This window comes from Ceratotherium simum, chromosome 25, assembly GCF_057802395.1.
Source record: "Ceratotherium simum simum isolate JZ-2026a chromosome 25, ASM5780239v1, whole genome shotgun sequence".
NCBI lineage: Eukaryota > Metazoa > Chordata > Mammalia > Perissodactyla > Rhinocerotidae > Ceratotherium > Ceratotherium simum.
In genome coordinates this window covers 37,638,299-37,652,489 of record NC_141924.1, presented here as the reverse complement: position 1 = coordinate 37,652,489, position 14,191 = coordinate 37,638,299, and the positions used below count along the sequence as shown (strand labels likewise).

The following is a 14,191-nucleotide window of genomic DNA, read 5'->3' as shown; positions in this document are numbered from 1 at the left end:
ATAGGAAAAGGAAATTCTACACACTCAATGGTAATTCCTAGAACATATGATCAAAATCAGTTGAAAAAGCTGAAAGGATTTAAGCGAGGGCATTTTGTTGTTTTTTTCTTGAAGTGAAGTGGCCTTCTAGAATGTAAGTGTTAGAGTAAATAGTACTTTATATATCCAGATGTGTTTTCTTCCTTGGACTAAAGCAAGTATTTATTCTTTCTGTTTCCCCAATTTGTATTCTTCTTTCACTGGCTGCTTAATTTCAGTGATTGTTGTTCTGAAAGATAAATTATTGGAGGAGGCATATGAGAAGTAAAATATTTTCTTCTATTAAAAAATACTGGGGGCCGGCCCCATGGCATAGCGGTTAAGTGCACGCGCTCAGCTGCCGGCGGCCCAGGTTCGGATCCCAGGCACTCACCGAGGCACTGCTTGTCAGGCCATGCTGTGGCGGTGTCCCACATAAAGTGGAGGAAGATGGGCATGGATGTTAGCCCAACGCCAGTCTTCCTCAGCAAAAAGAGGAGGATTGGCAGATGTTAGCTCAGGGCTGATATTCCTCACACACACACAAAAATACTGTATATCCACCTACAGACAGATATATAAAAGTGACTCTACCACTCATTATTTAGAAATCAGTAACATTTTTTCAATTTATCCCCCAAAGGCACATTAACTTCGTATTAATGTATAGCATCGGCAACTTTCCTTAATTGTAAGACAGCTTGACATAATATAAATATAATCATTTCTCATTAGATTCTGGCTTGATGGTCTATTAAAATGTGTTCTTGTTTTTAATATACATAGAAACCTGAAGATTCTATTGACATAATCAGCATGTAAACGAACTATGTCATCAGTTTTGAATAATCATAGAAAAGCCTTTGATATGAACGATTTATTAAAATACAGATCCTCCTTTATAATCAGACTGCCAAGCTTGAATCGTAGCACACTTCTTACTGGTTCTATGACCTTTGGCATTTGCTGAACTTTTTCTTGCCCGAGATTCATCATGTGTAAAATGGAGCTAGTAATAATAGCCAAGCTAATAAGATTATTGTTGAGTAATAAATAAGTTAATATATGTAAAGTGCTTGACATGTAAGTGCTGAATAAGTTCAGCTATCATTATTACCATAAGTATTACGATGTGAGAGGTTCCTATCCCTCTGTCATATCTTCAGTAAAATAAAGAATGGGTTCTGTGAATGTGGAAAACAGCAATAATAGAAGCTCGATTGTTACAGTGCTAGAATCGAATCAAATTCATCCTGAGCTGCCAAAATGGCCTTGATTCCTTTTAAGAATGTCAGTGCTCTTAGTGTGATACAAAATATAGAGAGTTTTAGAGCAAAAGGAAATATAGCCTAGTACACATGTATCTAGAATTGAATTATTTTATGTCTTTCCTCTTCTCTTTGTCTTCTAGAAAGAGCATGGTATTTAGTATCAGAGAAACTGTGTTTCAATCCTGGCTTTACCTCTTATTAATCATAAAACCTACAGTTAGTCAGTAAATTCTTTGTGGCCCTGTCTTCCTATGCAACATGGTGCTGATGATAACATGTTTTGTTGCTGCTTATTTTCAAGCCCCTGCCAATGTTACTTTGACTCTGTAAAGCTTCCCTTGTCCATTCCTGAGCTGGAGTGGTGTTGGTCCTCTGTCCTCTATCGTAGTAATTTTCCACACCATTTATTTTCTTATTTTTCTCCCCCAGTAGATGGTGCATCCACAGGCGAGTGCATCTCTGTCTTGTTCACATTTGTAACATGCACACTAGGGCATAGTTGATGCTCAGTTAAATCCTTAGCCATGAGAAATCCGTGACAATAGCCATCTAACTTGGACTTGCTCCATTGCTAACTTTATTCAGATGATGCAGAAGGTGATACCGTCTCATTCAAAGAGCCACATTATATATAATCCTGGAGACCTGCCTGCTGCATCACTCCATGTGAATAGATTCCTCCAAAAAATAAGGCAGGCCGGGCAGGATTGTCTAGGTGTGGCTATCATGCTATTTGTCATTTTCTCTTCTTTGTATTTTTTATGAATTAAAAAATGACAGGAATAGAATACATAAGCATTGAGGAGCCCATGAGGCTGAATACATCAGTTTTCAAGGTTTATGGGCTTTAGGAACATTGTCAAAGATGTGTGCTCATCCCCTCAGGTTCTTTCTGTCTAGCCTAAGAGCATGTTTGCCCTTTAAAAATGTAATTACTGGAGACTAGTTAGCGGGCTATTGCATTAGTTAGGTGACAGAAAAGGTAAGTGCACTGACAAAGCCATGAAGATGATCGTTGAGGGGCAGAGTAGAGTCTTAGAAAATAAGAATTGGTGGGCTTTGGCAACTTTATAAAACATGGAATCAGGAGAATAAGTGAAAAGTCAACAATGATAACCAGGCTTCTGATTTTAGCAACTGCAGTGAGTGATGGTGCTGATGGCTGAGGAGATTTTTCTTCTTCTTTTGTTTATCTCGTTATTTATTTTTGAGTGAGACATATTGTTTTCAATTTTTGGATATGTTGATTTTGAAATTTTGGGGAGCACCTGGATTGACGTGGCTCACTAAGCTGTTGAAAATTAGAGCTGGATGTCAGGAGAGAGATCACTATTTCAGAACTGAGAACAGTGAGCATATACATGAGCTCTGTGTATGCATGATGTCATGGATGCAGAGAGAGAACTTAATCAAGACAAGAGAAAAAGACAGTCCTGTGAAACATCAACTTCCTTTAAAGGAGTATATGAAGAGATACTTTCTTCGTTCTCTGTAGGATGGTCCCAGGAAGAGAAAAGAACTAGGGAAGATTGGTTTCCCAGAAGCCAAGGAAATACAGAGTTTCAGGAAGGAAGATGAGCTCAAAAGTCACGAGTGCTGCAGTGGCGTGGGCGGTTCACATAAGCACGCTATTTGGGGGATTGGATAATTAGTAGAAATTTGATTATGACATTTCAGGGGAATTCTGGGGAAAAGCCTAAACTGGATTTAGGGGTAAATGGGATTTGGGCCATTCTTAAAGGAAATTGGACCTTGAAGGGAAGAACAGTAATAAGCAGTGATTAGAGGCACATGCAGGAAGGAATACAGTTTGAAGGGTTTTTTCTTTCCCTCTATGCTAAGAGACACGTGAACATTTTTGAAGTCTTAAGGGAAAGGAAACTGTAATGGGGAAAGAGATTGAAGATATTGGATAAAGATGGGCTTATGGAAGGATTTTAATTCCTAAAGAAGATAGAAAGATGGGCCGGCTCCGTGGCTTGGCCGTTAAGTGCACGCGCTCTGATGCTGGCGGCCCGGGTTCGGATCCCGGGCGCGCCCCAAGGCACCACTTCTCCGTCCAGCCCGAGGCCGAGTCCCACGTACAGCAACTGGAAGGATGCGAACCTATGACATGCAGCTATCTACTGGGGCTTTGGGGGGAAAAAACTGAATAAATAAAATCTTTAAAAAAAAAAAAGAAGATAGAAAGAATAGGATTAAATATCTGGATGATATTTCTCCTCTGGTGCCATTAGCCTTGTATCAAAGGAGAAACACCTCTTTATTTGAATCACAAAGGAAAGTGATAAAGATAATTAAGGTTGTAGAAAAGTTTCTGAAATGAGATTATGTATATGAGCTTAGTTGACTGGGAAGCATTTTGTCAAAAAAATTATTGTTATAAGGAATATATTTCCTTTTTGAAAAGTGTGTGTTTTTTCTCTTGATCAGTTTTACCTACTTTTTTTGTGTGTGTGTGTGAGGAAGACTAGCCCTGAGCTAACATCTGATGCAAATCCTCCTCTTTTTTGCTGAGGAAGATTGGCCCTGGGCTAACATCCATGCCCATCTTCCTCTACTTTCCATGGGACGCCGCCACAGCATGGCTTGACAAGTGGTGCGTCGGTGCGCGCCCGGGATCCGAACCTGAGAAGCCTGGCCGCCGAAGTGGAGCGCGCACACTTAACCAATACACCACCAGGCCAGCACCTCAGTTTTACCTACTTTTAAAGACAATTAAATATTTTCACAAACTCTTGAATACTGCAGGAAACTTTGTTCTTCCTTGTTCCCAGCAACTGAAAAGTACATTTACCAGCAAAGCGTATCAATTTCATGATCAAATTAATTGTTGCTCAAAATTTTTCATAGAAATATATATTTATGTATATATGAAAGTGATGTTAATGTGTTTTGGAATTGTTTGATCTATTCAAATGACTTTTTTTCTTTGCTGAGGAAAATTTGCCCTGAGCTACCATCCGTGCCAATCTTTCTCTATTTTTTAGTATATGGGCTGCCTGCACAGCATGGCCGTTAACAGAGTGGTGTAGGTCTATGCCTGGGAACCGAACCTGGGCCACTGAAGCAGAGCACGCCGAACTTAACCACTAGGCCACCGGGGCTGGCCCTCAAATGACTTTTTTACAAATATTAGAAATAATAAGGTTAATATATGTTGGTGACACAAGTGAGCATATTTTGTCAAAATGATTTTCTTCAGATATTTTTTCACTAATGCTTGTTAAATAATAAGCTGAGTATTTTGAAATACCCTACAAAATGATAAGTTTTTATTAGTAGGCTTCTCGTTTCACAAACCTCTGTTTTACCAGACTTTCAGAGGCCTCAGGAGCTGGCAAGTTGAATCTGCAACTTGAGATTAATAATAGCAATACAGTAGTCCCCCCTTTCTGAGGTTTCGCTTTCCAAGATTTCAGTTACCCACAGTCAACTGCGATTCAGAAATATTAAATGGAAAATTCCAGAAATAAACAATTCATAAGTTTTAAATTGTGCACCATTGTGAGTAGTGTGATGAAATCTCACACTGTCCCACTCCGTCCTGCTCGGGACGTGAAGCATCCCTTTATCCAACATATCACCCAGTACACCCTACCCACCCATTAGTCACTTAGTAGCCATCTCAGTTATCAGATGACTGTCCGCAGTATGGCAGTGCTTGGGTTCAGGTAAGCCTTAGTTTACTTAGTAATGGCCTCAAAGTGCGAGAGTAGTGGTGCTGGTAATTTGCGTATGCCAAAGAGAAGCCGTCAAGTGCTTCCTTTAAGTGAAAAGGTAAAAGTTCTCGACTAAATAAGGGAAAAAAAAAAAATCGTATGCTGAGATTGCTAAGATCTATGGTAACTTTTATTATATTACATTTTATTTTATATTTTATTTATTGTATATTGTTATAATTTTTTTATATTTTATTTTATATTTTATTTATTGTAGTATATTGTTATAATTGTTCTATTTTATTATTAGCTCTTTTAGTTAATCTTGGTGCCTAATTTATAAATTAAACTTTATCATTGGTATGTGTAATATAGGAAAAAACGTAGTATATGCAGGGTTTGGTACAGTTTCAGGCGTCCGCTGGGGGTCTTGGAACGTATCCCCCACGGATAAGGGGAGACTACTGTAGTCAGGCCCAATAGAGGTGCCAAATGTTTGTGAGATACTTGCTGATTACAAAAGAATAGGGACAGACCAAACAGCTCTCTGTGAGTCCAATTCCCGGACACCATATTTTCATAAACATGATTATAATGGATTTAGGTCACAAGGTATGGGGTCTAGAATGGCTGGGATAATCCATGTGACCACTGCCTGAGGAGCCCCCATGGAATCTGAGGTTCTGTGGGCAAAAGCGTGTCTCACAAGAGTGAACTGAAATTTGCCCAATGTTCTGAGTTCAAGGTTATTTGACCAAATCCAAAAATTAAGGAAATAACAATGTGAATAACATTCAGTCTTTTTCTTTGTTCCTTTATTGTATCTGATTAAATTCTGATTCTCTTTATCCTGTTGACTCAGATTACTGTTGCCTTTGGGGCAGTCATGGACCAATATTTCCCCAGCAATATGGCTAATGAGAGAGGCATCTCATATTTAAGTATATATATCTCACTGCCTTAGATAAGTTTTCTTTCTGAAGTGATGAAAAAATGTACATGCTCCAAGGAGAAATCCAGGTGGTTTGTAATTCTAGTGGGAGAGAAAAGACAGCTGGAAGGGGGAAGGTTCAGTGGGGGGAAAGGGCTTTTTGAAAATACTTCTTAATACTTTCTAATGCAGTATAAATGGAACTGATACCTCTCCAGTATTTTCTCTCCTGAGGAATCATTTCCTTCCATTTAGAATTTATTTTTATAGTACCCGGTCAGCATTTTTATGGCCCCGTTAACCATTTTTATTTTTGAAATATAAAATAAAAATTTGTGGTTTTATGTATAGTAATACAGTCCTGTCTCCAAATTTCTGTTTTCTTCTTGCAGAGGCTTGCTTCTACAGGAGAACAGCAGGTTTGCAGAAGCACTGCATTATTATAAATTGGCAATTGGGAGCAGGCCTACACTGGCTTGTAAGTAATATTCAAGTTCTTTTAAAATACTTTTTTTCCATCCTTCTTTATCTATGAAACTTATCTTGGTGACTTATAGTCTCACAGAGAAAAAACCATGGCACTCCTATTTCTCAATACTTGCCAATCAAATTATGAGCCTCTAACAATGACATCTCTCTCAATTTAGACATACTTTGATATCTGTTTATCATTTTGTAATATATTAAGATAAATATAATTTTTATTCATCTATATTTTAAGCTCAAAGTATTTTGAGCTCCTTGAGGGCAGAGACTACTTTGTATATTTTTCAGTGACACCTGTACTTCTTAATACATTATTGTTCCCATATATATTTGTTCCCTCAGTATTTATTTCTTGGTTTTCTTTTAAAATCAGAAATAATCCATATCAGCTAAACTAAAGTAAAGATAACTTTATTGTATCCACAGTGCACATTATCTTCTCACATTTATATTTCCACTTTTTTCTCTCAGCTGCCTATCTAAACACCGGTATTATTCTAATGAACCAAGGAAAAACTGAAGAAGCCCGGCGCACGTTCCTCAAGTGTTCCGAGATCCCTGATGAAAACCTAAAGGACCCTCATGCACATAAGAGCTCGGTCACCAGCTGCCTGTACAACCTGGGAAAACTTTATCATGAGCAGGGCCACTACGAGGTCAGCCAGCACCGCTCTGCCCTTTCCTTCTACCCAATGATCTCATTGCAGAGACACTGGATCATTGAAAAAGCTAATACATGTTTTTATTAAAAGAGTTTTATGGTTAAATGCGTTTGGAAAAACCTCTGCTAAACAAAACTTAACAGATTTCTTTATTGTGAATTTCTCAGAGCAATTGTGACTCTTCAAGAAAGGGAAATAACGTGCATTGCTTCTCTAGCTTATTTGCTCACCATCTTTTTGCTTTTATGATCCAAGACACGTTATAGTTTTTGTCATATACCCAGTGTTTGAGGTTAAAAAGTACATTGTTTGTGCCCTGAGTATGGAAGAAGTGATTTGATGTAAATCCTACTCATTTCTTTTAGTTCTTTTTAAAACAAAAATGAAAATTAATTTTGTTTTTTTTTTATTGAGGAGAGAGGAAAAGTGATGGAGACAGGCCTTGTACAACAAGTGGAGGTTTACCTGGGCTTGTCCCCGCTTTGTCTCACTCGAAGCATGCCTGTCTGGGTTTCTTCTCTGACGTTCAATATTGCTCCTCCCATTCGCTCTCTCGCAGCGGCACCCCCCCTACTCTTACATGATGGATTAAGACTGCAAAACAAGGGGCCGGCCCCGTGGCTTAGCAGTTAAGTGCACGCGCTCTGCTACTGGCGGCCCGGGTTCAGATCCCAGCGCACACCAACGCACTGCTTCATGGCCACGTCCCACATACAGTACTAGAAGGATGTGCAGCTATGACATACAACTATCTACTGGGGCTTTGGGGAAAAAAAGGAGGAGGATTGGCAATAGATGTTAGCTCGGAGCTGGTCTTCCTCAGCAAAAAGAAGAGGATTAGCATGGATGTTAGATCAGGGCTGATCTTCCTCACAAAAAATAAATAAATAAAAGACTGCAAAATAAGGATAAAGATACAACCTTTAAAGTAATTGCATTTAATAATCTCTGTGAGTGTCAGCTAGAATATTTGCTAGTTGATATTTTATTTAGATTCTACTTGGTTGCCTGAAAAGCAAGTAGAGATTTTAGATGACTATGGGTGACTTCCAAATATGAATTTTTCTAATTTTTTTATTGAATAATCTATGTGAACTGAACAATTTATATTAAAATAAAAGAGCATAGGTAACATTCGACTCCTTGTTAAACTAAATTTTTATCTGGCCTTCTTCACTGGTCGGGTTGAATATTTTCATTCATACATTGAGTATGACATCAAAGGATGGCTCAATTATTTTCCTCTACCGAACTACTTAGAAACAACAATGGGAGGTTTTAATTTTGGAAGGATGTTATTATTTTATTTTCAGTAAATATCCCTGTACTTTATTTACTTTTTTTTGTTTCTTAAATTAGGATGCCCTGAGTGTATATAAGGAAGCAATTCAGAAGATGCCCAGGCAGTTTGCCCCACAGAGTTTGTACAACATGATGGGTGAGTAAAATATTAGTATTTTAATTGATGTTTCAGGGATCTGTGGAGAAATTAAAACCTGTGCTTCTGTTAAATGAAATTCTAATAAATCCCATCATTTATCCTTACACACACAAAAAATCTCTTTCACAATTGGGTGTCACATTCAAATCTTCACAAAGCACACTTATTCTGACAAGAGCAATGAAGTGCATTAGCATAGTGATTCGCAACAAATTGGCCAGATCCCAGAGTTGTTGCAAGGGGCTCCCAAACCCATTTGGGTATCGACTATTGCTAGACTCTAGAGTTTGAAAAAGATGAATAAAGTACATGTGTATTTTAATGCATTTATCAAATTCATGATAATTTTTAATTATTTTTTTTCTTAGTTAGAAGATCTTCAAAAGTAAACATGCTATGATGTAGAGATTCGTGATTTTGATGTTTATAAAAGATGGGAATAACTGAGCCAACTTGTATGGTTTTCATTGGGCCTTGGATCGCAGCAAGTTTTTTTCAGAGTAGTATTTTAGAGTAAAAATGATAGTGTGAAGAGTGTAAAAGTGCTACTACAGTTATTCCTTTTTCTACATGGAATAATTACTTAATTCTCATATTAGTCAGAAAGTACAGGGCCGGCCCTGTGGCTTGGTGGTTAAGTGCGCGCGCTGCGATGCTGGTGGCCCGGGTTCGGATCCCGGGTGCGCATCGAGGCACCACTTCTCCGTTCATCCTGAGGCCGAGTCCCACATACAGCAACTAGAAGGATGTGCAGCTACGACACACAACTATCCAATGGGGCTTTGGGGGGAAAAAATAAAAAAAAAATAAATAAAATCTTAAAAAAAAAAAAAAAAAAAAAAAAAGAAAGTACATACACCAGGACATGGATTTTTCTAGGTACAAGACGTCAAGAACTAGAATTTCTAATAAAATATTTACCTATCACCTGCCATTGATCCATGACTGCCTTATAGTAAATTGTTGGCACAGCTGTTTGATGGTGGACACAACGGAAAACTGCCTATTCATATGTGGCTTTTGGAAAAGAATCCCTAAAGTGTAAGATGGTTGGCTGATTGATTAACTTTGCTGTTTCAAGATAAGGGATAGAAGAGAAGGGGTTGCTTTTGTCCTCAAATCAAATATTTCTTTTTCTCCAAAACACAAATCATGAAAATTTTCCCTTTCATTAAACTTGGTTAAGTTGTTTAATATTTCTAGACCTCCCTCGTGTATATAAAATAAATGAGACTTATGTGATCTCTAGGATTATTTTATGCTTCTATATTCTATGATTTGAGAAATTTGATACTAGCAGTACGGCTCAGGCACACCTAAAAATATCCCAAACCCTCCCAAACTAGAGAATACATACCTGGCAAGGATACTCACTTTCTGTTTTTTCTAAATGACAGAAATTGTAGAAATAGTTTAGAGATAGAATGAGACACAAGTCAGTAAACAGAAAAAAATTATGATTTGGAAGAGGTTAATATATTCATTCCATGTCTCTGGGAATCTCACCCCCAGTTAGCCTGTGCCCCAGTAGAATGATTAATGAGCATATTAAAGAGGACACTGGAGTATTTTTACTTTCTGTTTCTTTTTCTTTTTGGTATAATTGCTAAAAGATAAAATCTACCTTCACTGAATGTACTTTTGCTCTTAAACTCCTATGAATTAAAACAGTGCCTTTTACTATCCAGCGTTTTACCATCAATCTATCCACCCAGGTGAAACGTACATGTCCATAAAGTGTGTGCCTAGAGTATGTAGATTTATCAGTTGAATAACTTTTCTATATCAATACTGGATGGTTATTCATGTCAAAATGAACACCGAAAAGATCAGTTTTCTAGCTTTGTCTGAAGAGGCACAATGATTTTAGTTTCTGGTTTTATTCGTAATGCTGATGCCTGGGAAGGCATTCTTTCCAGTTCTCCTCAATTATCAAATAAGACATCTTTCTTTAAATTAGGAAAGGACTCCAAGACCCTGGGCAACAGACTGCATATGGCATCTTTATTGTTAATAGGAATGTGGTATTCACTATAGTTAGTGATTTCAGAAAGTTCATTCAATTATTTTATGTAAATAAATTTGATTGAAAATTCAGCTGGTACCTCGGGATCTGTCTCATATGGTTGCACAGATGCTGAGCACACACAGGCAGCAAAAGATAAGTGTGTCCCTGGGGTTATTGCTTAGTCCTTTGTCTTATTTTCCATTATAGAAGGAAGTAGTCGCTTTGCCCAGGCTCTGAAAAGCATGCTAACAATTTGCGAGGGGGAGAATCCCAATATAATTTAAAATTCCAGATTTCTTTCATAATTATGGTGGCTGCCTTCTGTTTAATTTTATGTGAAGGTCTGTAGGCTGACCAGGTTTTGTAGTTTCAATTGTTCATGAAACTATAATTTTCTGAGAGTGAGTTCACCTTCTAATGAAATGGGTGAAATCCTCTGAGTGTTTGCTTTAACTCCTAATACATTTTGATTAGCCTCCATTTGACAAGAAAAAAAATGGCCCAGGAGATAAGCTGCCCTATCAGTTCATCAGTTTCATTAGTCTGTCAGCATGTGCTGATTATCCTATCAAGTTTATCAGCAGCCTTGAATGTGTTTTCTAATTCACACATTTACATATTATTAGTGCCCTTTAGGGATCAGTGATGGATTATAATGTCTGGCTAGATTTAGCTCGTAAGTATTCATTTTTCTCATGGCTCATTCATTTATTACTTCACGACCACTACCCCCAAGCACTTGTGTGTATATATACAAACGTTATTTTTTTCATCCTATTTTTTCTTTTATTTGGAAGTTAGGAGAAATAAAGGAATATGTGTGAAAAAAATACAGTTGTGTTTTAATGTTATTATTATTTAATAACTCAATTCATTGTAGTTGTTTTTTTTAATAAAAGACTCTAGTCCTTTGCATCTTCCCTTCCCTTGAACCTTTTATGAAAAACTTATATTACTCGATGCTACATGCTAGTAGTTGACTTATCCTGAACACCAGATGAGCATATTTTTCCCATTTGTGTATTAATAGAAAATAACATGTTTTATTAATTTACTTCCCAACTTAAATTTTTCTATATTTTATCCTGTTAATTTTGTGTGTGTGTGTGAGGAAGATCAGCCCTGAGCTAACATCCGATGCCAATCCTCCTCCGTTTGCCAAGGAAGATCGGCCCTGGGCTGACATCTGTGCCCATCTTCCTCTACTTTATATGGGACGCCGCCACAGCATGGCTTGATGAGCGGTGCGTCAGTGCGCACTCGGGATCGAACCTGCGAACCCTGGGCCTCTGAAGTGGAGCGCACGCACTTAACCTGTGCGCCACCGGGCCGGCCCCCTAAGACTGTTAATTTTTACTCTGGCACTTCATAAGTAAACTTTAAAAAAAAACTTTAAAAATATACTCTCGTTATTCTCTTTGGTTTCATAGGACCAAGATGATTGAGTAACAACACTTGAGGAGTATCATTCCATCCAAAATTATGTGAATTACAAACATATATAAATAATATGACAGATTCTAAAAATTATTTTATAAACAAAAATTAAACTTTCATCTAAGTGGTGGTTGTAATTAGCAAGAATGAGAATACATGATATATTAAGAGACCAAATCACAAAAATAACTATCAAAATTGCTCCTAGCCAGTTGTATGACTTATTTCTGTGGGCCTCCGTTTCCTCTTGAGAGAATAGGTTGTATTAAATGGAGATTCCGTGTAGTATGAAGTCAGGTAGCCCAGGTTCAAATTGTGGCTTTGGCACTTACTAGCTGAGTGGTCTTGGGCAAATTAATTAACTGAAGCCTCAATTTCCCCATCCATAAGATGGCTGTAATAGTAGTGTATGTTTGAGAATTGATTGAGATGATGAAGGTAAAGCATATTGGACCATATGCCCAACCAGTAAGTGTTGCATAGTACTACCTTTCACTGTGATCATTATCATTTCTGTGGGCCTTTAAGCTCCAAAAGTCAATGGTTGTATTCTTTATCAGTTTTTTTGTATTTACCAATATAAATATGATTTCTCTATAAATAAGATTTTGTCATAGTGATCGCCTTGCAGTCACTGACATTCAGCAGGGTTTCTGTTAAGTTCTGTCCCGTCTAGAATTGCTGTATTTTCTCTCGAAGTCTATTTCCCCTTGTCTCTCAGCAACTGCAGTCAAAATCCTTTTGTCATTAACTGTGTTAACCAAAAATGAAGCAGCATGCTCAGTTAATACTCAGTTCACTCCCTCTAAGTTAAAATTGTCATATTGGCAATTTAGGTTAGAGTTTCTTCTCCTTTTCCTGTCATGACATGTTTTCCCCCTAGACTTAGTCAAAATTATTCTTTATTCTGATGTCCTTCATGGGCCTTTATTCAATCTCAATTTCTCTTCTTTTCTTCTCAAATAATAGGTGTATTTTAGAATCATAGAATGTTAGAGATGGAAGATTCATATCTTAAAAATCCTCCTAACGTGATCTTTTTTATTTTATGAGATAGAAATTAACACCCAAAAAGTTGAATTGATCTGTTTAGGATTACACAGTTTGTGTTAGAACCAGAAGTGTAGTTTTCTGACTTAAATTCAAATGCTTTTTCTATTTTAGCCTTCTTCTGTCACTGAAACTGGCATATTTACTATGTCAAGATAGCTTTTCTTTACCCATTTAAAAATCAGCAATATATGTATCTACGTATATCTATATATATCTTATCTTTTGTCCTATATCTTATTTTTTGTCCAAATATATATTAAAAACCTCTTCATCTTAACTAAAAAGAATAAAACACCTGGAAAATTGTGGCTTCATCACAGATGCATGAAATATGCAGGATATTAAAATTTTTTTTAATGTAGGATAATCTTTAACCACCCTCAATTTTTCTCTTTTTTCTCTATAATTCTGTATTTCCCTTACTATGTATACTTAAGCATTGCTTTTGAATAATCCTAAGAGATTATAGGAAACTAAATTAGCCCATAACTTTCAATTACTTTTATCAGTTTGAGCCCTTCTAATCCCAAAGGTCATTTTAAGCCTATTTGCTATTTAAAATAAAATTACTCAGCTTTCTCAATACAAAGTAATTGTTGAGTTTAATTATGTAAGCAATTTAGTCCATTTCATCTTGGTCATATATCTTGAGAACATGAAGTAAGAGAGAATCTGGAGTTACGGTCTTGTCATTGCCTCCTATCATGACTGTGTTTAGAATAACCTCTGGGGGCAAAAAAAGTTTTTTTTAAGTCACAAGTGCTCAGCAGCGGGTATAGAGGTGGTGGTGGTGTGAAATGGAAATAGTCCATAGGTTTCCTGCTTTCATGGAACTTGCTAGGTGATTTCACAGTTGGTCTGGAGCTCTGTAGTACCTTTCCTTAATGAGTAAATGCCTATAAATAAAATGGAAAATTTTATTGCTCTAACCTTGAGAATATTTTATAACTATGTAGGCTGTGCTATGTTGAATGGACCAAACAAACCAAACCAAAAAAAACAGGAGAAATCTCAAACTTTTTTATTTCTAATATGACACTAATGTCACTATTTGCAACATATTCGTATTTTCCTGTTCTTTAAAAAATATGTGTTTACAATGGGTAACATGCTCTTATTTTAGGGAGAGATTAGATTCTTCTTGCAGGGGAACTGCATAATAATGATCCATTGCTACTTATTGCCTTATTTGCCTTAATTTTGGTCATACTGCTTTGATTCT

At 37.0% G+C, this 14,191-nt stretch overlaps 1 protein-coding gene across 1 annotated transcript in view; it reads left to right on the top strand.

Moving 5' to 3' along the window:
• The window catches only part of TMTC2 (transmembrane O-mannosyltransferase targeting cadherins 2), a 387,351-nt gene that overhangs the window by 230,528 nt on the left and 142,632 nt on the right, over positions 1 to 14,191 (top strand). Inside the window, exons 5-7 of the mRNA XM_004417918.3 lie at positions 6,275 to 6,360; positions 6,840 to 7,024; positions 8,390 to 8,468. Coding sequence (XP_004417975.2) covers positions 6,275 to 6,360; positions 6,840 to 7,024; positions 8,390 to 8,468 — 350 coding nt within the window. The remainder of the gene's footprint in view (positions 1 to 6,274; positions 6,361 to 6,839; positions 7,025 to 8,389; positions 8,469 to 14,191) is intronic.